General features: G+C 47.6%; 1 protein-coding gene across 4 annotated transcripts in view; it reads right to left on the bottom strand.

Moving 5' to 3' along the window:
• DDC (dopa decarboxylase) overlaps positions 1-23,366 on the bottom strand; it is a 102,144-nt gene that overhangs the window by 65,102 nt on the left and 13,676 nt on the right. For 3 of the 4 annotated variants that reach the window (XM_036918818.2, XM_036918816.2, XM_036918817.2), the window contains exons 2-4: positions 8,067-8,295; positions 4,773-4,886; positions 2,299-2,418 (exon numbers count right to left, since the gene is read on the bottom strand). In XM_036918818.2, coding sequence (XP_036774713.2) covers positions 2,299-2,418; positions 4,773-4,886; positions 8,067-8,267 — 435 coding nt within the window. In that variant the 5' untranslated portion in view covers positions 8,268-8,295. Of the gene's footprint in view, positions 1-2,298; positions 2,419-4,772; positions 4,887-8,066; positions 8,296-23,056; positions 23,080-23,366 lie in introns of those variants that run through there. The other variant, XM_057505330.1, reaches the window with a different exon arrangement.

Here is a 23,366-nt window from a genome sequence, read left to right as displayed (position 1 = left end):
CAGGCTGTTGTGAAGTGTTAGCTCAGCCCCGGGCTGGAACTGAGTCAAACAGAATTCCAAGCCGAAGACCCCACCCAGATGTCCCCCCATCTCCCTTGCCCCGGCAGCTGTCTCTTCTGTCAGCACCTGGGCTCTGCTCTTTACTAGGGAAGGACGGCACCGTGTTCTCTGGAGAATCAGGACCACTGTACCAGAGACGGAGAAGCAAGGACCCCCACCTCAATGAGATGCAGCTAGCGGCACGGATGGGGCCTGTGCAGCAGCCTCCCTCCCCAAGGCAGAGGGCGCCGGGATGTCCTACCTGTGCGTGGCCTCTAAAAGGCAGCTGGCTGGGGCATGTAAACTCTGACAAGAAGAAAAGTGTCCAGTGCAGCTGGACAGAAGGTGCCCAACCAAAGACGTGCTTGAGAGGACAGAGAGAATGGGGCTGAGCCTAGCCACGTGGGCCTGTGGATCAGTCAGCCACCTATCAAAGCATGCAGCCTGTTTATCAAAGTGGGTCTGAGGCCACTGTGTCCAAATGATCTGAGGCACATGTTAGGATGCATATTCCTGACCCCCAAGACTATTAAATTGAATCTCAGAGGTAGAGTGCAGGACTCTGTCCATTACTCTGACGCATACTGCACATAGTTGGCAGAATAAAGTCTCCTATATGTCCATGTCTTACTCCTGACCGTGTGAATATCACCTTACATGGAAACAGGGATCTTGCTGATGTGATCAAGAACTTTGATAAGAGGGGCTTATCTTGCATTAACTGGGTGGGCCCAATCTAATCTCATGGGTCCTTGAAAGTGAAGAACCTTTCTCCTCTGTGGTCAGAGGGAGATGGGACCCTGAAAGGAGGGCCAAAGAGATGCAACACTGTTAGTTTTGCAAATGGAGGAAGGAGCCACGGCAACGGAGTGTGGGAAGCTTCTGGAAATTAGAAAAGCAAGGAAAGATTCTTTCCTGGAGCCTCCAGGGTACAGCCTTGATTTTAGCGCAGTAAGATCCACTTAGACTCCCACCTACAGAACTGTAAGATAATAGGTTTGTGTTGTTTTAAGCCACTGGAACGTGTTAGAGCAGCAACAGAAAAGTGACACAAGGGGGATTCCAAACGCCCTGGTCTGTGAAAGCATCACTCTCAGGACTGGGCCCTGGGCTTGTTCCTGGAGGAGTCTGGCCCCATCAGCCAGGTGATTGACACAAGGCACTGTGCCTCAGAGTTCTCCTCCGTCAAATGGGCAGAAAATAGCTGCCTTAAGGAATTCTCAGGGCCTTTGGGAAGATATGTCTTGCCAATGGGTTTCAGCCCCCGGCACGTTCGCTGTGGATTCAGTGTGACCAAAGAAGTGACAGTAGAATGTATCTTTGGGATGAAAGGGTTTATTACCCGGCTTGTTCTCCCGGCGGCAGGTCGAGCACTAGCATCTCTGCCTCCACCCAGAGCAGTGGGCTGAGCTCTCTATGTAGTGCAATAGCTTATTGCCTACAGGTGTGGAAGCAGAAGCCTAGCAATGGGCCAGTTACATCTTCAAGTGGTTTAAGTTCAGTGAGGATCCTGGCCATAGGGACCCCAACTTCCCCACAAGATGGTACCTAAGAAATGAAATCCCTTTTTCCCCCAGTATTATTATCATAGAGTGGATACAAGAAAAATGGTGTCTGGAAGGGTGGTAGGTTCAGTAGAACCATCTTCTGTGCTAGGAAATAAAACAGCACAAAGGCCAGATCTCCTTACTGGCCTTGGCCCTGCAGACCCCGTCACAGCCTACTGTGACTGTCACTTGTGTCTGTCACACCCCAGATGTGTCTCAATGGTACATGCCAAATGAAAGGAATGAATTAAATAGGTGCCTAGAAAAGGCAACATCTTTGGTCTCACAGATGTGACACTTTCTGGAAACCTTTGAAGGACAGGGTCACAGCTGCCACTTACTGCCCAGAGGATAGCCCTGAGCGGTGAGAGAGGTGATGGCCCTGCTCTGGGATGGATGTGGGCTCCCACTGCAGCTCCGGGACCAGTCAGCTGGGCACCACTGAGCAAGTTTCTGCGCTCATGCTTAGCAGTAGCCACAAATCTATGGAACACGTGTGCGTGCACGGGCGCGCGCGCGCACACACACACACACACACACACACACACACACACACACACACACACACACGGGCGAGGGTGAGGGAGAGGCTACATGAGATCCCGTCTAGACCCTAGGCTTCCCAGCAGATCGGCCTCCCCTACTCTCAGGAGTAGGAAGTATCTGCACCTCTCTCCCACTGGGGGCACCTGGGGGCCAACCCCTGCCCTACCTGGATCACTCCACCCCCTTCTCCCGCTTTCCCAGCCAGAAACGCCTGCGGCAGCTGCAGCATCTTGCCGAGCCAGTCCATCATCACCGTCTCCAGCTCCGTGCATGCTGGGCTTGCAGCCTGTGGGAGGGAGGGAAGGAATTAGCCCAGGGCCAGCTGCCCCAGTTTCATGACAGCTCTTGACAAAGGGGTGTGACACAGAGGATAACTTCGGAGCTTCTGTCAGTTAGCTTTGGTCAATTTAACAAAAGATTTTAAGTACTTCTAAAAGGCCTATCCCTGGGTGGGAATTAACACGATGGTGTGCCCTCCCATCTTGGGGTGCTAGAAAGAAGTAGCAGCAGGCCCTGGCCCCTGGACAGCCCACAGAGGACTCCTCCATCCCAAAGGCTCTAAGGCTGTCATGAGGGCCACTCTGGGCAAGCTCATGAGTTCGGAGATACAGGAAACCACACTCCTGAAGTGCAGACCTGCCACAGGTTGTGCAAGGGTCTGCATCTATCAGTGACCTTGTCATCCTCTGCCTGCAGACTTGGGTCCCCGAGACATCCCTTCCTCCCCAGTTCTGTGACACAAATCTCTAGAGGCCAGTGTTGGGGCACTGGGCTGGGTCTTGGAGAATTTCAGAAACAACAGCAGGGTTTAGTTTTCCACTGTCCTCAGATAAAAATCACCCAATCCAGATGCTATTCAAATACCAGACACATGTTCCAAACATGTAGTCCTTGACCAAGACTCATGGGAGAAGGGTTGGGAAGGAAGGTGATAACCCGACTGCCCTGGGCTGCATGCGCCAGCACTGTGTTCTGGTTCATTTAGTTATCTGTATATTTACAGAAGCATCTAGAAAGACTCAGTAGAGGACCCTCCTTCATAGTCCCAGGTGAGTGGAATGGACAGGACTGAGCTGAGGAGGTGGCGCTGGGCAGCCTGAAGCTCCTGGGAGCCCTGGGCAGTTCACTGACCTTGCCTCTTAATGTCTCAGAATGACACCTCATGTGCTCTCCGCTTCCTTGTCCTTGCACATGGGAGGGGGCAGGCTGGCCTGGGCTCCCCCTTGGGATGGACGGAGCCTCCCACTCCATGTGGCTCTCACAGGGGTGCCCAGGGCCTCCCTGCTCCACACGCACACCGGCTCATGGTGCACTGATGGTAAGAGCAAGCAGACTCTCTCCCTGGTAGTTGCCTACGCCTTCAGGCTAAGCCGCTCCCAGGCATGGGGACCCACACTCCCAGTTAGGACCCATGTCTAAGGCTGGTATAGTCTAGAGACAATGCGGCAGCCCTCCAAGTCTCCAGAGAAATAGACTGTCCTCAGAAAGAACAGGTACAGTAGGATAGATGCCAAGTCACCCGGAAGGGGACAGGATGGCTAAATGAAATTCCCTTTCATGTCTAATGGAAGAAAATGTCCTTCAGAAGGTGGTGTGCTCAGCAGAGGTGAAGGAAGGTCACAGAGGCCACTCTGCTCTCCCAGCAGAAAGGGAGGCCTCAGGGTGCCTGATACAGAAGTAGCTCAGACGCTGCAGTAGGGAGCCAGGGATGACCCCTCCAACCCCTCCCTGGGCTGCTGATCCCCACACCCCCCAGGCAGCTCCAGACACCCAGTCTAAAGAGCAAGCAAGCGGCAGGTGGGGAGGCAGATGCTGGCTCCCAAAGCTCATGGTCCTGCATTCACACACTGACCTCTCCTTTACGTCCTCAGGCCCTGTTCAGCGGGAGTCAGCACCATGAGGCCACTCGGCTCCAAGGCGCAAGCAAGTGGGCACTCTGGATAAAAAGGCCAAGGGCAGACCCTGGCCTTTGGAGAAGTCCCTGCAGGTGCGCAGCCCTGGGACCCTGGACAGTCAGCGTTCCATTCCGCTTACAAGTGCTCCACTTTGGGAAGAAGGAAGCAAGCTCTGCCGCAGCACTGTGCCTGGGAGCAGGGCCACAAGGAAGTGCCAGGCCTGACCGCTCTTCTGGGTAGGGACCTTTTCAGCGCTCAGTCTCCAGACCTGGTGGGTGGGGCTGCTGGCCGGAGGCAGGGGCCGACCCCAGTTCTGGGGCAGCCTGCTCTGCAGCCCTCGGCAGTCCTGATGGGCGGGAGCCTTCCGGGGTCCCCAGCCCTGGCTACAGACAGGTGGACTGGGACATGGGCAGTAGCATTTTTCACACTGCAGACTGCAGAGAAATCCTCCGTCTGCTTGATGGAAATGCAAATTCCCAGGCTTGGGCAGCAGACACTCCAGGGCACGACTGTGATTTTAATTCACACCAAGTACTTCTAAAAAAGCACTGCTGTGCACAATTGGCTTTTGGTTGTTGATACTGTTCTAGAAAGTCTGTTTCCCTGCATTCCGAATTTCCTTATGAGGCACCCTCTCCAGGGCTGAATCCTTCTCCCCTCCCACAGGTGGCACTGTCACATGCTCACATCCTATGACTACAGGTGCCATGCCACCCACCACTGCCAGGATCACCCTGATGCTTACCCAGGAGAAGCCGATGCAGCCGATGGCCCCACACAGCATGTCCGCCAGCATGGCCGGGTACGAGCTGCCCGTGGGGAAGTAGGCGAAGAAGTAGGGGCTGTGCCAGTGGGTCACCTGTGCAGGAGACAGTGTGGTAACTGCAGCCAGCCGCCCACGGGGGCCCAGGCAGCCTTGGTTTGTCGCAGCAGATGAAGTCCCCAAACCAACCCTGTTTTAAATACTGGCTAGGTGCCCTTATCAGGAAAGGAGCTGCAGCTGAGCCCCATCTCCCTGGGTAAGAAGCCGGATTTTCCTAAAACTGCTCCAAAAAGATAAATTCTATGTTAGAAAAAAAACACAAAAAAGCCATGATTTTCACGGTTTCTTCAGCTGGTCTTCCTGCCACCTCCTCGCTCTGCTATACAGCCTCTCGTCCTGCTGAGCACGGCTCTCTGAACCCCATACCTTCCTGTTCTCCATCCCCCAGGCTGGCCGGCCGGAGCGGAGGGAACAACAGTGTGGTGCACAGGCCTCAGGAGGAGGGGAGACATGTGCCAGGACATACCCGTTGGGGCCAGGCACCCTGGGGGGGAGACCTAGCTGTGGATGGAGGGTGGGCCAGGAATCTCTCTGAGTTTCAGAAGATCAGGGAGGAGAGGGAAACAGGGAGTGTGGCCCAGCTTGGGCTCCTTCATTTGTCCTTGCTGATGCCACTCCTGCCATCAGGGAGCACAGAGCCCCGGGGACAGCCCCACCCCACAGTGGAAGACAGAAAGTACCCGGGGCTGTCGTTCAGTCTCCATAGGGTGTTGTGAGCTCTTCCTCAGGGCCCAGCATGCACGGCCCTGCTCTGCGTCCCCACCCTTGTCCTCCATCCGGCCCACATAAGTCACCAATGTGAGGTGCACTCCTAGAGTGCCAGGCCGGTAGCCCCAGGGATTTCTTCGGTCACCTGAGGCAGTTAAGGGCGTCATCCAGAGCTCTGGCAGCTGCTCAGGTAAAGTAAGGCATGTCCTGCAGTGTCTTTCAGCCCTAACCTCCCCAGGCCTCTCACGACCCCCAAAGGCTGGGGAGGTGTTCTGTCAACATTACTCATCGTCATTCTCTGGGGCAACATGCAAGCATTTTCTCCTCTATGGCATCAGTTCTCAACTGTCCTTTGTGCAAGATGTGGCGCGAGCATGCCAGGACTGGGGAGGTGGCTGCCTGGGGGTTCCCCAGGCCGTGGAAGTGTTCAGCAGGACTCATGGGTCGTGTGGACTGAAGACCGGGGCCCACCACACCATGGACCCTCGCCCCGCCTCTGTAGGGCTGGGACAGACAGGGAAGGACCCTGGGGGCACAGGAGCCAGCATGGACGCTCCTGCTGCCCATGGTGGAAGGGTGGCAGGTGCCCCAGGGACCCAATCCAGCCTGCGGGGTGGGGTGGCCAGGGTCAGGGCAGCGGCTGGAGGCAGCCCTCGGGGTGGCGGAACGGGTGAGCCGAGGGGCAGGGAGGGGCCGGGGACGGTCTGCGGAGAACAGTGAGATGCTTGGCACAGTGGCAACTTTCAGGGCTATGGCAAGAGGCCGGTGGGAAAGCGGAGGGGCTGCGAGGGGTGGGAGGCCCAGTGTCAGGGCTCACAACACTTTTCGGGACCTGGAAAATGTTTTCTTTTAAAATTCTGACAAGAAAAGTAAACTTTCAGGTCAAAGAAAACGCTTTGCTCTCTAGTGTTACTCTATTGATCTTTGTGCCAATGCATTCGCAGAACTTGCTTTCCTGGTTTCTGGGGGGGGAAGAGGCCCAAGGGGGTGGCAAGCACCAGGAGACTCCATGTCCCCTCCCGATCCACCCCACATGGGGCAGGGCAGAAGGAGAGCTACCCTGACTGGGGACACATGCCTCTGTCTTCCACTCAACTAACACCATGCTCAAGATGCCTGCCTCTACATTCACTCTGCAGACAGGCTGGCCGAAAGCTCACCCTGCAATCACCCATCCAACAACTGGCAGGCCCAGGATCCCCACCTGGGCCCTGGCCCAAAGCCCGTGCAGCTCCGGACACAGCTCTGCCAGTGGTCGCCCGTCTAACCCAGCAGGAACAGCTCCGACTCCACGGTCTCCATAGTCACCCCTGTGGATGGCATGTTTGCGTCCCCTCTGATTCCTTCATTGAAGCCCTAACTTGCAGCATGATGGGACAGGAGATGAGGCCTTTGGATGGTGCTTAGGAGCAGATGGGTTCATGGGGGACTCTGCAGGGAGGAAGGGCCACGTGAAGACACAGCAGGAAGGCAGCTGGCACCTGGAAGCTGGCTCCCACCTCAGAGCCATGAGAAGTGAACGTGCCTGTCTGATGCCCTGCCTGTGGACTTTGTACAGCAGCCAGAGTAGAGTAGCCCCTCCGCCTGACATTTAACCACACTAAATCCTAGAGCAGCTTAGCATGTTTGCACAACCTCCAAGCGAGTTTCAGAACCCTGCGCTGGCTCCCAGCACAAATGTCAGGGAAGCTCCAGGGAGGCGGGGATGTATACAACCCTACCGAGAGGCCCTCTGGTCTCGGGGTTGTGCTCAGTGGCTCTGTGACCTGGCCCACAGGTCAGGAGTCTCAAGGCCTCAGCATCCTGCTTGCAAATGAGAGAAGAGGCCCCAAGGGTGAGACCCCTCTTGCCATGTTCATGTACACACTTTTAGGGAGCCTCTTGGCAGGGAAAACCCTTATTTCTTACAAAGTGGTAGGGGGTGTCCTTTGAATTGGAACTGTCTGCTCCCCTCAGAGACTATGAGGGACTGCTCCTGGGTCCCCTCTGGTCCTGCCCCCATGCGCCTCACACAGAACAGTGACTCACTGGCTTCAGGTAAAAGGTCTGCTTCAGAGGTCAGCCTCTGCATAGCAGTCCCACATTGCCCTTATCAAATAAGATAAAAACTTTCTTCCATACATGTGACCTACCCTCTGCTAAACACAAGAATGGTAGCAGTATGCTTTATCTGAGAAACCAGCCAGAAGGAGCTTGTGCTCTTCAACGGTCACATGAGTGTGCACTCCAGGGCCAGGGTCACAGGTCTGGGGACCAACCCTGGGTCTCAGGGAACAAGCACACTCATGGTGCTCGGAGCCACACGATCTGGGCTGCAGTCTTGGCTGAATCACTTACTAGCTGTGTGCCCTTAGGCTAGTCACCTAACCTCTCTGGACTTCAGTTCCCCAACTATAAAATAGAAATCGTAAGTTTCTCTGCACAGAGGTGGTGGTGAGGATTAGGCGAGGTAACACATGTGTTACATTAATGCCAGCTTTCCTGTGTTCCAACCTTGGATGGACTTACCCCTGGCATGATGATCTTCTCAACATCATTCATGATGTCCTCGAATGTGTCTGGCTCCTGAGGGGCGGTAGCAGGGATCAGGGGGCGCAGGTAGCCAGGCTCCACATCAGGGTAGACCTGGCGTCCCTCAATGCCTTCTAGGTAGTCAGCTACATAATCCACCATCTCTCTCCCACGCCTTCGGAATTCACTTGCATTCATGGTAACTGGGGCTTGTCAGAGGAGAAAACTGCACAGGGAGAGAAAAGAAATCAGTTGGTAAATATAACAAGCTCTAACCTGGGAAGGGCGAGTCCACACCAGCTGACTGCTAAGGCCACCTGAGCAGTGACCCCATTATGCTGGAGCCCACCCAGATCTCGAGTCAGGAAGCGCTTTCCTTCTGAGTCCGGATAAGTGGAAATGACACTAGATTTGGAGGCTGCGGCAAAGTGCATATTCTACTGTTTGCCAGCCATTCAACCCAAGATGAAGCCACACCTCATCTTTTCATCATCTGCATGGGTAAATTGGGCTAGAAGCACCTATCTGTTTCATGGCCCAGCCCAACTTTAATGACAAATGTTGGTCCACGTCCTGCTTTGCCAGTCACTAGCTACTGGACAGACACAAGTGGTTCAGCCCCTGAGCCTCTTTCCTTAATTGAGAAATGAAGCTAACAGTGCTGCTGTCTCAGGAGGCTGTGGAGACAGACTCTCTCAGCCTGTGTAGAGCCTGCAGCCCAGGGCCTGAGGCTGCCTCATGCCCCATCAGCACTGAAGTCTGCTTCCTTCCTCTCAATGCCATCACCACGCAGAGCCACACCCCTACATACAACCTGCTTTTCAAGAAGTGAACTATCTCTCCTCATCAAATAGGAAACATATGGCGATTCTGGTCCTTCCAGGATGTTTCCTGTATTTTTAAGAGACAATTGTTTGCTAAGCAAAGGATGTATTTCTAAATTCCTCCCATAGCTCAGAGCTTCATATTGCAGGATAGACTTTCCCGTGGGAATAAATTGGGTGGTGATTCTACAACCACTTTAAGTAGCACAGGTGACGATGCTATTAGTATCATATTCCTAGAACTCCCATCTTCTATTGTTTCCCATTGTCTGTGCTGCAATTTTTTTGTCTTCTTGACAATTTTTAAGAGGTTAAAGGTCTTAAAGAGAAATGAGTCACCAGTTATTAAACACAAGACAGAATTTTTTTTTTTTACTGCCTTCATTTATTTCATTTTATTTTATTTTAGATAATTATTTTTTATTGAAGGGTAGTTGACGCACAGTATTACATTACATTAGTTTCAGGTGTACAACACAGTGATAAAACATTTATATACATAATTCTAGGTTCCAGCTATCACCCTACCAAGCTGTTACAATATATTGACTATATTCCTTATGCTATACATTACATCCCGGTTACTTATTTATTTTACCATTGGAAGTCTGTCTTTTTTTTTTTTTGAGGGCATCTCTCATACTTATTGATCAAATGGTTGTTAACAACAATAAAATTCTGTATAGGGGAGTCAATGCTCAATGCACAATCATTAATTCACCCCAAGCCTAATTTTCGTCGGTCTCCAATCTTCTGAGGCATAACAAACAAGTTCTTACATGGAGAACAAATTCTTACATAGTGAATAAGTTACATGGTGAACAGTACAAGGGCAGTCATCACAGAAACCTTCGGTTTTGCTCATGCATTATGAACTATAAACAGTCAGTTCAAATATGAATACTCATTTGGTTTTTATACTTGATTTATATGTGGATACCACATTTCTCTCTTTATTATTATTATTTTTAATGAAATGCTGAAGTGGTAGGTAGATACAAGATAAAGGTAGAAAACATAGTTTAGTGTTGTAAGAGAGCAAATGTAGATGATCAGGTGTGTGCCTGTAGACTATGTGTTAATCCAAGCTAGACAAGGGCAATAAAACATCCACGTATGCAGAAGATTTCTCTGAGAACAGGTGGGTGAGGTTCTAAGCGTCACCTCTGTTGATCCCCAATTTCTCACCTGATGACCCCCCTGTGACTGTGCCTGTCTTAGGTTGTTCCTCCCTTGAGGAATCTTACCCGTCTCTGGCTAACCAGTCATCTTCTGGGGCCATACAGGGAAATGTAAAGTTGGTAAGTGAGAGAGAAGCCTTATTGTTTGAAATGGTTAGCTTTTTATTTCTTTGCATATTTATGCCCTGTAGCTTCTATGCCCAGCATTTCTCTTGAGGTATCTTTACCACTTGGAAGAATTATGATACTCGGTAAACTTGATATGAGGCACGAATTCTATTTAAGGGTTGTAATTAGGAAGGAAGAAGAAAAACTATAGAAGTAGCAGGTGGAAGAAAACATGGGAAGATTGATTATTTCTTTGACATATCTTCTTGTAGAGTAACTTCAGCATGTATAGGTTTTAAGCTACTACTTAAATTGCGCACACACATTAACATAATAGGAGTATAGTTACATAACCAAAGCATACCTGTAATTACCAGCCATCTCCAGTGAAACCAAGAAAACCAGTTAGGCACCTTAGGCATTTGTGAAAACTTATCTATGATATGGTGGATATTGTCCAACTGAACTTGAACAGTCTGAGAGAAATCAGACAAATTAAAACAACCCATTCCTGGGGAATGTTCACATCCCTTATGTTCTTTTAACAGTAAATAGTATGTAGTTGTAAGATTTTGGAGCGCTACAATTTGCACTTCTCCTAATTCTTGGTTGAGTTCCAACAGTATAGATCCAGTCAAATTTGTTGTTTTACTGTATGCACAGGCCAGCTTAGATATCTCCTTCATTCCCATGGCAAGTCCAGGAGCTGGTGGGATGAGTGCATCTACAGCTGTAGCAGTGCGTGGATCTTTGTTGGGGTTTTTTGATAATCATCTTCTGGCATGAGTCTTCCAGAGAGTGCTGATGTTGAAAGTTCTTTTTCATATCGTATCTTAGTTCATTTTCGGGGTAGCCCAATTAGGCTTTGATCTTCTGTATAAACACAAACAGACCCTTTGCCTACACTTTTATATGCCCTTTATACCCTTGTGTAGAACTCACTGGAGGTTACCACACAGGAACTGCCCCTTTTTTTTTGTTTTGTTTTGTTTTTGGTATCACTAATCTACACTTACATGACAAATATTATGTTTACTAGGCTCTCCCCATACCAGGTCTCCCCTATAAACCCCTTTACAGTCACTGTCCATCAGCATAGCAAAATGTTGTAGAATCACTACTTGGCCTTCTCTGTGTTGTACAGCCCTCCCTTTTCTCCTACCCCCCCATGCATGCTAATCTTAATAACCCCCTACTTCTCCCCCCCTTATCCCTCCCTACCCACCCATCCTCCCCAGTCCCTTTCCCTTTGGTACCTGTTAGTCCATTCTTGAGTTCTGTGATTCTGCTGCTGTTTTGTTCCTTCAGTTTTTCCTTTGTTCTTATATTCCACAGATAAGTGAAATCATTTGGTATTTCTCTTTCTCTGTTTGCCCTGTTTCACTGAGCATAATACCCTCCAGCTCCATCCATGTTGCTGCAAATGGTTGGATTTGCCCTTTTCTTATGGCTGAGTAGTATTCCATTGTGTATATGTACCACATCTTCTTTATCCATTCATCTATCGATGGACATTTAGGTTGCTTCCAATTCTTGGCTATTGTAAATAGTGCTGCGATAAACATAGGGGTGCACTGATCTTTCTCATACTTGATTGCTGCATTCTTAGGGTAAATTCCTAGGAGTGCAATTCCTGGGTCAAATGGTAAGTCTGTTTCGAGCATTTTGATGTACCTCCATACTGCTTTCCACAATGGTTGAACTAACTTACATTCCCACCAGCAGTGTAGGAGGGTTCCCCTTTCTCCACAGCCTCGCCAACATTTGTTGTTGTCTGTCTTTTGGATGGCAGCCATCCTTACTGGTGTGAGGTGATACCTCATTGTAGTTTTAATTTGCATTTCTCTGATAATTAGCGATGTGGAGCATCTTTTCATGTGTCAGTTGGCCATCTGTATTTCTTTTTTGGAGAACTGTCTGTTCAGTTCCTCTGCCCATTTTTTAATTGGGTTATTTGTTTTTTGTTTGTTGAGGTGTGTGAGCTCCTTATATATTCTGGACGTCAAGCCTTTATCGGATGTGTCATTTTCAAATATATTCTCCCATACTGTAGGGATCCTTCTTCTTCTATTGATGGTGTCTTTTGCTGTACAGAAGCTTCTCAGCTTAATATAGTCCCACTTACTCATTTTTGCTGTTGTTTTCCTTGCCCGGGGAGATATGTTCAAGAAGAGGTCACTCATGTTTATGTCTAAGAGGTTTTTGCCTATGTTTTCTTCCAAGAGTTTAATGGTTTCATGACTTACATTCGGGTCTTTGATCCATTTTGAGTTTACTTTTGTATATGGGGTTAGACAATGGTCCAGTTTCATTCTCCTACATGTAGCTGTCCAGTTTTGCCAGCACCATCTGTTGAAGAGACTGTCATTTCCCCATTGTATGTCCATGGCTCCTTTATCAAATATTAATTGACCATATATGTCTGGGTTAATGTCTGGATTGTCTAGTCTGTTCCATTGGTCTGTGGCTCTGCTCTTGTGCCAGTACCAAATTGTCTTGATTACTATGGCTTTATAGTAGAGCTTGAAGTTGGGGAGTGAGATCCCCCCTACTTTATTCTTCTTTCTCAGGATTGCTTTGGCTATTCGGGGTCTTTGGTGTTTCCATATGAATTTTTGAATTAATTGATCCAGTTCATTGAAGAATGTTGCTGGTAGTTTCATAGGGATTGCATCAAATCTGTATATTGCTTTGGGCAGGATGGCCATTTTGACGATATTAATTCTTCCTAGCCACGAGCATGGGATGAGTTTCCATCTGTTAGTGTCCCCTTTAATTTCTCTTAAGCATGACTTGTAGTTTTCAGAGTATAAGTCTTTCACTTCTTTGGTTAGGTTTATTCCAAGGTATTTTATTTTTTTTGATGCAATTGTGAATGGAGTTGTTTTCCTGATTCCTCTTTCTGTTGGTTCATTGTTAGTGTATAGGAAAGCCACAGATTTCTGTGTGTTGATTTTGTATCCTGCAACTTTGCTGTATTCCGATATCAGTTCTAGTAGTTTTGGGGTGGAGTCTTTAGGTTTTTTTATGTACAGTATCATGTCATCTGCAAATAGGGACAGTTTAACTTCTTCTTTACCAATCTGGATTCCTTGTATTTCTTTATTTTGTCTGATTGCCGTGGCTAGGACCTCCAGTACTATGTTAAATAACAGTGGAGAGAGTGGGCATCCCTGTCTAGTTCCTGATCTCAGAGGAAATGCTTTCAGCTTCTCGCTGTTCAATATAATGTTGGCTGTGGGTTTATCATAGATGGTCTTTATTATGTTGAGGTACTTGCCCTCTATTCCCATTTTGCTGAGAGTTTTTATCATGAATGGATGTTGAACTTTGTCAAATGCTTTTTCAGCATCTATGGAGATGATCATGTGGTTTTTGTCTTTCTTTTTGTTGATGTGGTGGATGATGTTGATGGACTTTCAAATGTTGTACCATCCTTGCATCCCTGGGATGAATCCCACTTGGTCATGGTGTATGATCCTTTTGATGTATTTTTGAATTCGGTTTGCTAATATTTTGTTGAGTATTTTTGCATCTACGTTCATCAGGGATATTGGTCTGTAGTTTTCTTTTTTGGTGGGGTCTTTGCCTGGTTTTGGTATTAGGGTGATGTTAGCTTCATAGTATGAGTTTGGGAGTATCCCCTCCTCCTCTATTTTTTGGAAAACTTTAAGGAGAATGGGTATTATGTCTTCCCTGTATGTCTGATAAAATTCCGAGGTAAATCCATCTGGCCGGGGGGGTTTGTTCTTTGGTAGTTTTTTGATTACCGCTTCAATTTCGTTGCTGGTAATTGGTCTGTTTAGATTTTCTTTTTCTTTCTGGGTCAATCGTGGAAGGTTGTATTTTTCTAGGAAGTTGTCCATTTCTCCTAGGTTTCCCAGCTTGTTAGCATATAGGTTTTCATAGTATTCTCTAATAATTCTTTGTATGTCTGTGGGGTCCGTCGTGATTTTTCCTTTCTCGTTTCTGATACTGTTGATTTGTGTTGACTCTCTTTTCTTCTTAATAAGTCTGGCTAGAGGCTTATCTATTTTGTTTATTTTCTCGAAGAACCAGCTCTTGGTTTCATTGATTTTTGCTATTGTTTTATTCTTCTCAATTTTATTTATTTCTTCTCTGATCTTTATTATGTCCCTCCTTCTGCTGACCTTAGGCCTCATCTGTTCTTCTTTTTCCAATTTCGATAATTGTGACATTAGACCGTTCATTTGGGATTGCTCTTCCTTTTTTAAATGTGCTTGGATTGCTATATACTTTCCTCTTATGACTGCTTTTGCTGTGTCCCACAGAAGTTGGGGCTTAGTGTTGTTGTTGTCATTTATTTCCATATATTGCTGGATCTCCATTTTGATTTGGTCATTGATCCATTGATTATTTAGGAGCATGTGGTTAAGCCTCCATGTGTTTGTGAGCGTCTTTGCTTTCTTTGTACAGTTTATTTCTAGTTTTATGCCTTTGTGGTCTGAAAAGTTGGTTGGTAGGATTTCAATCTTTTGGAATTTTCTGAGGCTCTTTTTGTGGCCTAGTATGTGGTCTATTCTGGAGAATGTTCCATGTGCACTTGAGAAGAATGTATATCCTGTTGCTTTTGGATGTAGAGTTCTATAGATGTCTATTAGGTCCATCTGCTCTACTGTGTTGTTCAGTGCTTCCGTGTCCTTACTTATTTTCTGCCCGGTGGATCTATCCTTTGGGGTGAGTGGTGTGTTGAAGTCTCCTGGAATTAATGCATTGCAGTCTATTTCCCCCTTTAGTTCTGTTAGTATTTGTTTCACATATGCTGGTGCTCCTGTGTTGGGTGCATATATATTTAGAATGGTTATATCCTCTTGTTTGACTGAGCCCTTTATCATTATGTAGTGTCCTTCTTTATCTCTTGTTACTTTCTTTGTTTTGAAGTCTATTTTGTCTGATATTAGTACTGCAACCCCTGCTTTCTTCTCGCTGTTGTTTGCTTGAAATATGTTTTTCCATCCCTTGACTTTTAGTCTGTACATGTCTTTGGGTTTGAGGTGAGTTTCTTGTAAGCAGCATATAGATGGGTCTTGCTTTTTTATCCATTCTGTTACTCTGTGTCTTTTGATTGGTGCATTCAGCCCATTAACATTTAGGGTGACTATTGAAAGATATGTACTTATTGCCATTGCAGGCTTTAAATTCGTGGTTACCAAAGGTTCAAGGTTAGCCTCTTTAGTATCTTACTGCCTAACTTAGCTCGCTTATTGAGCTGTTATATACACTGGAGATTCTTTTCTTCTCTCCCTTCTTGTTCCTCCTCCTTGATTCTTCATATGTTGGGTGTTTTGTGCTGTGCTCTTTCTAGGAGTGCTCCCATCTAGAGCAGTCCCTGTAAGATGTTCTGTAGAGGTGGTTTGTGGAAAGCAAATTCCCTCAGCTTTTGTTTGTCTGGGAATTGTTTAATCCCACCATCATATTTGAATGATAGTCGTGCTGGATACAGTATCCTTGGTTCAAGGCCCTTCTGTTTCATTGTATTAAATATATCATGCCATTCTCTTCTGGCCTGTAAGGTTTCTGTTGAGAAGTCTGATGTTAGCCTGATGGGTTTCCCTTTATAGGTGACCTTTTTCTCTCTAGCTGCCTTTAAAACTCTTTCCTTGTCCTTGATCTTTGCCATTTTAATTATTATGTGTCTTGGTGTTGTCCTCCTTGGATACTTTCTGTTGGGGGTTCTGTGTATTTCCGTGGTCTGTTCGATTATTTCCTTCCCCAGTTTGGGGAAGTTTTCAGCAATTATTTCTTCTAAGATACTTTCCATCTTTTTTCCTCTGTCTTCTTCTTCTGGGACCCCTATAATACGGATATTGTTCCTTTTGGATTGGTCACACAGTTCTCTTAATATTGTTTCATTCCTGGAGATCCTTTTGTCTCTCTCTGTGTCAGCTTCTATGCGTTCCTGTTCTCTGGTTTCTACTCCATCAATGGCTTCTTGCATTCTATCCATTCTGCTTATAAACCCTTCCAGAGTTTGTTTCATTTCTGCGATCTCTTTTCTGGCATCTGTGATCTCCCTCCGGACTTCATCGCATTTCTCTTACGTATTTCTCTGCATCTCTGTCAGCATGTTTATGATTCTTATTTTGAGTTCTTAGTCAGGAAGTCTGGTTAGGTCTGTCTCCTTCTCTGGTGTTGTCTCTGTGATCTTTGTCTGCCTGTAGCTTTGCCTTTTCATGGTGATAGGAATAGTTTGCAGAGCTGGGACGAGTGACGGCTGGAAGGACTTCCTTTCTTGTTGGTTTGTGGCCCTCCTCTCCTGGGAGAACAGCGGCCTCTAGTGGCTTCTTCTGCGCAGCTGCGCGCAGACAGGGTTTCTGCTTCCTGCCCGGCTGCTATGGAGTTAATCTCCGCTGTTGCTGTGGGCGTGGCCTGGCTCGGGCAGCTGCTCCAAAATGGTGGAGTCGCGTTGGAGCAGGAGCGGCTGGGAGGCTATTTATCTCCGTAAGGGGCCTCCCTGCTCCCTGCAGCCCAGGGGTTAGGGTGCCCAGAGATCCCCGGATTCCCTACCTCTGGATTAAGTGTCCCGCCCTGCCCCTTTAAGACTTCCAAAAAGCACCCGCCAAAACAGAACAACGACCACCAAAAAAAAAAAAAAAAAAAAAAAAAATTTTTTAATTAAAAAAAAAATTTTTTTTAATTAAAAAAAAAGGTGGTAGCTCGTTTTTCTTTATTCTACAGTGCCAGCCTCAGGCCTCTGCTCACCGGTCTTGCTGCCCTGTTTCCCTAGTATTGGGGTCCCTATCCCTTTAAGACTACCAAAAAGCGCTTGCCAAAACAAAACAGCAAAAAAAAAAAAAAATGGGCGCTCGCTTTTCTGGTGTCCTCCTGCACCAGGCCACCAGTGCCCGCTCACTGTTCTTGCTGCCCTGTTTCCCTAGTATTGGGGTCCCTATCCCTTTAAGACTTCCAAGAAGCGCTCGCCAGAACAAAGCAGCAAAAAAAAAAAAAAAAAAAAATGGTCGCGCGCTTTTCTTATGTCCTCTGTCGCCCAGCCTCCGGTGCCCGCTCACTGTTCTTGCTGCCCTGTTTTCCTAGTATCGAGCGCCCTGCACTCTGGCCCGGATGGCTGGGGCTGGGTGTTCGGCAGTCCTGGGCTCCGTCTCCCTCCCGCTCTGCCTGCTCTTCTCCCGCCGGGAGCTGGGGGGAGGGGCGCTCGGCTCCCGCGGGGCCGGGGCTTGTATCTCACCCCCTTCGCGAGGCGCTGGGTTCTCTCAGGTGCGGATGTGGTCTGGATATTTTCCTGTGTCCTCTGGTCTTTATTCTAGGAAGGGTTGTCTTTGTTATATTTTCATAGATATATGTGGTTTTGGGAGGAGATTTCTGCTGCTCTACTCACGCCGCCATCTTCCGCCCCTCCTCCACAAGACAGATTTTATCCAAGACCATTGCACTAGGGCAGAGAGACTGAATTTAACTCCCAATACAACAAGAACAAGTGGGGATTTCTTGCCAACTGGCTGGGTAAGGAAATAGATGCAAAGTTACCAAGAGCAACTTGATTAGGTGTCCAGCGTAGAGGAAGAATAGCCCAATTGAGTATCAGAGTAGAGGCATCCTGGATACTCTGGTTTAGCAGCGTTCTTTGCTAAAACTGGGCCGGGCATGCCGAAGTGAGGACCAGCAAAGAGGACCTCCTGAGAGCCATGTGGTCAGGGAGGGGAGTCGACACAAAGGTGTATCAGGTGGAGGATGCCTTTCTCTCCAGTGCTTTCTTCAGAGTGTTCTCTGCTGTACTAACAGTGTAGCAAGCATCCCATCTGAACCATGAATGCTACAAACCAAAGTGATTTGAGCTCCATGGCACTTTGACACTTCATAAGCCCAGTGCAAAGGAAGGGTCTGCCTATCATCCCAAATACCATGGCCAGGCTTTCCAAAGGTTCTTAGTGCATAGCCATGAAACTTCATGAGGATAGCTTCAGGTTCATAATTCCCTGGGCCTGCAGGCTTGGAAATTAATTTCCCACTTGGAGTGTCTCCTCTTATTTCAAATTTTGCACAAACAGTGAAACTTCACTCTTACCTCAGATTGAAGGATTTCAAGTTGACGTGATTCAAATTCAACCAAAACTGTATCAAAGCATAGCTTTTTTGCTAGCTTGCTTTTCTCTCTGAGCAGTTATGAGCACATTTCCCATATTAATAAACACTTTTCCACTGTGTGATTTCCCACGATTGCACAGTAGTTCACAACTTGAATGTGCTGTCTTCACAACATGCACCTCTGTTGCTGACATTTGGATAATTTCCAATTTTTACCTGTGTTAGTGCTAAGAGTTAGCATAGCTGAGTGAGTGGCCAGCGCTTCAGGATGGAGAAGCCAAAGGACTCTGACCCAGACATTTATTAGCTGTACTACCTGGATTAAATTGCTACAGTTAACTTAAACCTCAGCTTAAAACAAAAACCATGATAATCATAGTTAAAAAACAGTCAAAGAGTTTTTTGTGATAATTAGATAAGAACCTGGGAACAGCTTAGGACAATGGCACAAAATAAGCCCTCAATAAATGTTAGTTACCAGCTTTTCTCTAAAATGCTGAGATGTACAACCTAATATTTACATTTTTGCAACAAAATTTTCCAAAAGGAAGAGCATTTATAAATATAGAGTACTTCTTTAGAACAAATTGATATGGAAATATTTTTTAGTGTCTAAAAATTACCCAACCATATTTCTCCACAGAGCTTTACTCTACCAAAGTGTTCCCCCTCTGAGATGTAGAAGGACTGTCATTGTACTACAATCACTAACACACACTGGGTTTGTGCTTGTGTTAAGCTTTGCCAGCTGGCTGGGCAATTAATGATTCCATTTTACTTTGATTAATGGGGTTCACCTCATGCTTCTCTGCCACCATGATTTCTTCTCTGGGACCCGCTTGTTTGCTGAATTCTCTTCCACTGTCTTTACTAAACTGCAAAAGTGCTAATACAGTATGTTCACCATTATGTCTGTGATATGTTTTGCAGATATTTTTTTCATTTTTGTTTGACCTAATTTTGCTTACAATTTTATTCGACCTATAAGAATCTCAATTTTTATGTAGTCAAACCTCAGGATCTTTTCCTGTATGATATGTAGCCTTGACTATTAAAAATGTCTCAAAGCAAATATTTGAGCAACTTCCATTTGTGCTCCTGAAAGGGCAGCAGACACATGCAGTGTACAAGGTGAAGAGCTGGGAGAAACTGAGGAAGATGCGTGGGGTCTCAGAGTACCAGCTGCTCCTTTCTGATGGGAATGAAGAGGATGGCCCCAACAGGACACCTCAGGAAAAAACAGACACACCAACGTGCCCCCAAAAGAAACATTCCCAGTCAGATCGTAAGACTTGGTTATTAAATTCAGTTTATTCTGCTGTTTATTTGCCAGTTACTTCCCTCAAAGACCTTTCCAGAAGGCTCTTCGGGCAAAGCCTCAGAGAATCTTATGTTCAAGCTGGGCAAATATTGACTGGACAATGTAGACAATGATAAAGGCTATGATTGATGCTGTTCCCAGCCCTTGAGAGCGCTTCTGTTGATATAATCTGATCACAGTGTCAGCCAGCAGCTGCACTCCACAGCATTTTGCGTGCAGTCCCTGTCGAGCCCTGCGTGTGTGAGGTGAGCCCTTTCGCCCCTGGACCTCTTACTATATCAGTCACAGGCGGAGCAGCTCCAAGCTCTGAGCAACCCTGCACTCCCTCCTGCCTCCCGGCTGACCTGGGGGTCACTCGTTTCACAATTTTTCATCCCACTGCTAACTGATATCCTTTGCTAACTGTGGGCTTCTCCACGCAGAAGGCTCAACTCTTGTTTTTGCTTTGTTAGGACCAGTGGCAGGTCCTGGACTGCAGTAGGCACTACAAATGCTGACTGAATGAGGACTTAATGAGGGAATGGAAAATCTTCTCGTTCTCTGAGCATTGTTTTTCTGAAATGTGCTACATTCCACCCTATTCGCTACCTTTAAGGCAGCAATAACCACCAGCCCATCACGTATCTGCCACAAAAAACACCACAGGAGACAAATGCAGCCTGGGAACAACAGGCTTCTGCCCCCAGAATCCTGACCTACCTTGGGCCAGGGTCAGCACTGACTTGGTTTCCCCAGTCTAGGCCCTGGCCTCACCCTGTGCTTGGGCTTCCTGCTCCTCTGGTTCCAGTGATCCCAAGGACCCTGGACCAGTGGAGTCCAACCTCTACCAGTCATTTGGCCAGAACACAACTGCAGCCCTAGACAGTGCTTCATTGGTAGTGGGTGCACCCAGGGACCTCAGGGCACAGCTTCTGTGGTGCTCACACACCTGAAACTGGCAGGACCAAGCCTAGCATTTGGGTGTCCACCTGCTCAGCACTGGGCACCCAGGAAGCCTCCTCCTTTCTGGCCAGCTTGGTCTGGTGTAGAGAGGGTCCTTGTGCACATGAAAAACTGGAGGCTTCAATACTACAATTCCACATGACAGTATTTTTCCTCTTAGCAGCCATGGGAGTGGAAAGAACATGGATTTGGGGTCAGAGTAAGTGGGCCTGTGTCCTAGCTCTACAGCAACAGGCTGTGCAGCTGTCAGCCTCTTGCCTGGCCTCTGAGCCCATTTCCTCCCTTGCAGATGGGCTGCAAGATGCTGCAGGCAGAAGGCATTTGGGCCTGGAAAGCTGTCTGTGTCTGGCACTTACTATTGACGTTAGGGAAGAAAATCAGCAAACACTTCCTCTCCTGAGCTGGTCAGATCATCTGGCATTGATAGCACCCCAGGGCAGCATGGGAGAAATGGGAGGAAATTCCCCACTGGACACGGATCTCCGTTTACTGGAAAGGAGGGGGGCCCTTTGTGCTGCTGTTTCTTATGCATTCCCTGTTTAGTAATCAATACCACAAACTCATTTTCTTGACCCACAATTCTCTACAAGAAGGGGCCATAAAGAAAGAGGTTGAGTCCTTGGGAAAATATTTCCATTCACATCCCTGTAATGGTTATACTGTGCTGCCCTATAAAGCTGACTGGAAAATGATAACTTAAGCAATTTCAAAAGAAAAAATAAGTCAGCAACATCAAACTTGTGGATAGTATTCCAATGTACTCCTGACACCAAACAACCAGTATCATTTTCATCAGGATATGTGCATTATTGGCCCCCTTTCTCATTTATTTTTCCCATCTGCCTAATTCTAACAAACATGATTACGGTAACACACGTTTACCCTGGTTAATACCCGCTGAGCAGAGAGTTCAGCGCTGCTGAGATACGGCCCACCTCTCATGTCTGTCTGTCGTCTGCTGCTGCGAACACACTACCCTGCGAGTGCTGACGGTGTGGGAGGCCATGAGGATTCATGTTGCTTTGTTTTCCTGTCTCACCGTCCCTCAAAGATATTGATTCCCAGTGGAACCAGAGGTGTGGGTCTTTCAGATCTTTTGCATGCGTATTCCCAGGAAAGCTAGAATGATACAGAGATGTCACCCACCATCAGGCATGGGAAGCATCAACAACCCTCTCTGCTAGCTTTAATCATCCATTCACATTTTAAACTTAAATTAAAAAAAAATTACATTCATCATTTTCATGTTTGCTATTTTAAAAAGTTTACATAAGAACTACCTAGTAATTTCAACATTCCTCCTGTGTCTCCATTTTAGTATCATTTCAGAAGGAACTTCTCTCAGATGGAAAACACCCTTCCTCCCCCTTACAGTTGTTCCCTGTTATTTTTTTCCTCAGTTGTTTTCCTCTTTCCTCCCAGGCTCCAGCACTCCTCACTTCAGTAGTTCCTGAGAGGTCCCAACCCTCTGGCCCCCCTCGAGACTGGAGAATACTAAATTATGTTCCAGTTGGTCACTTCATGTATTAGAGTCATGACATCCTGTGGCTATGTCATATATTGATTTATCTTCTATTATAAATATATGACACCTGCCACTGTCCAGGTACTGTGGCTTGGCACACCCTTTGGGGAATCTCCAATTTTTTCACGAATCAGTGGTAAATATTGACTCTCCATTCTCTGCGAGGCCTTGGTTACTCCTAGGGCTCAGTTTCTGGCCTGTCCGTGGTGTTGCTAGGAAGCTGCCTTCGAGGCTCCTACAGGCAAATCCTGCAGAACGTGTTGGCACTTGGTTATTAACTCCTATTGCCCAAGAAACCAAATCAATCAGTATTGCCTGACCTGCTAAGCAACTGTAGGCCTCTCTCATTTAGCTACTCAACAACCCTGAAGTACTATGACTGCTGTCCCACCAAGGCCACGCGCCAGTAACGCAGCAGCTGTTCTGTGCCTGTGGCTGGCCTTCTCCCCTGGCACCTGTGCCCGGGCATCCAAGCCCCCAACCTGCGCTGTCTACTGCCCGGTGGGGTTGGGGTCCTGCCTGTTCACCACCCACAGGTGAGGCCGCTGTGCCCCACAAAACAGAAGCAGGCGCCTGGACAGAGGGCTCTCGGAACTCCGGAAGGAACACAACGCAGGGTGCCTGCCAGCACCTTCCCTCTATTCTCTTCACCCCACAACAGCTTTGCAAAGCAGCAGAATGTCCCCACCCTGGAAATGAGGAAATGCACTCTGGGAAGCAGGCAGCCTGAGTCCACAGCCCATAAGCAGTTTCACATGTGGGGCTGTGTGCCCCTGAGGACAAGACCACAGGGTTCCCTTTGGCCTGGGGTCCCCATGCCCACCGCTTACAGGGGCCCCAGCCAGCACAGACAGCGCAGCGGGATTCAGCCCCCTCTGGGCCATGGGCCACTCCACAGCCCCTCAGGCCCTGAGCACCCGCCTCCAGATGCCTACGAGCACCCAGAGGATCTTGAGGAGCATTCTTCTAAAATATCCAGATCATCTAATTTTCCTTTTCCTGGAGTCTTTTCCCAAACTTACCACCAGACCCAAAATGGAGTTCCTGAGAGGACAGAGTAGAGCACAGGAGTAATCAACATCTCGAAGAGGGGGAAACAGGTGTACACAAAACCCCCAGCTATCCATTTGAATTTGTGGAGCTTTGCTGGGTTTCTTTTATTTTTTAATTTTAATGGCCTTAAACAGCCTGGCTGTGTGCAGAGACGCACCCAACAGGGGCCCAGGAGGAGGAGCGAGAAGAGGCCACAGGGAATGACACACGTTTTTCTCTTTCAGAAACGTCCAGCCTCTCCTCGTCTTGCCTGCGTCTTAATTGATCCAGGAGGCCACC

Source organism: Manis pentadactyla, chromosome 7 (assembly GCF_030020395.1).
Source record: "Manis pentadactyla isolate mManPen7 chromosome 7, mManPen7.hap1, whole genome shotgun sequence".
In the NCBI taxonomy this organism is placed as follows: domain Eukaryota; kingdom Metazoa; phylum Chordata; class Mammalia; order Pholidota; family Manidae; genus Manis; species Manis pentadactyla.
This window is presented reverse-complemented; position numbering and strand designations above follow the sequence as displayed.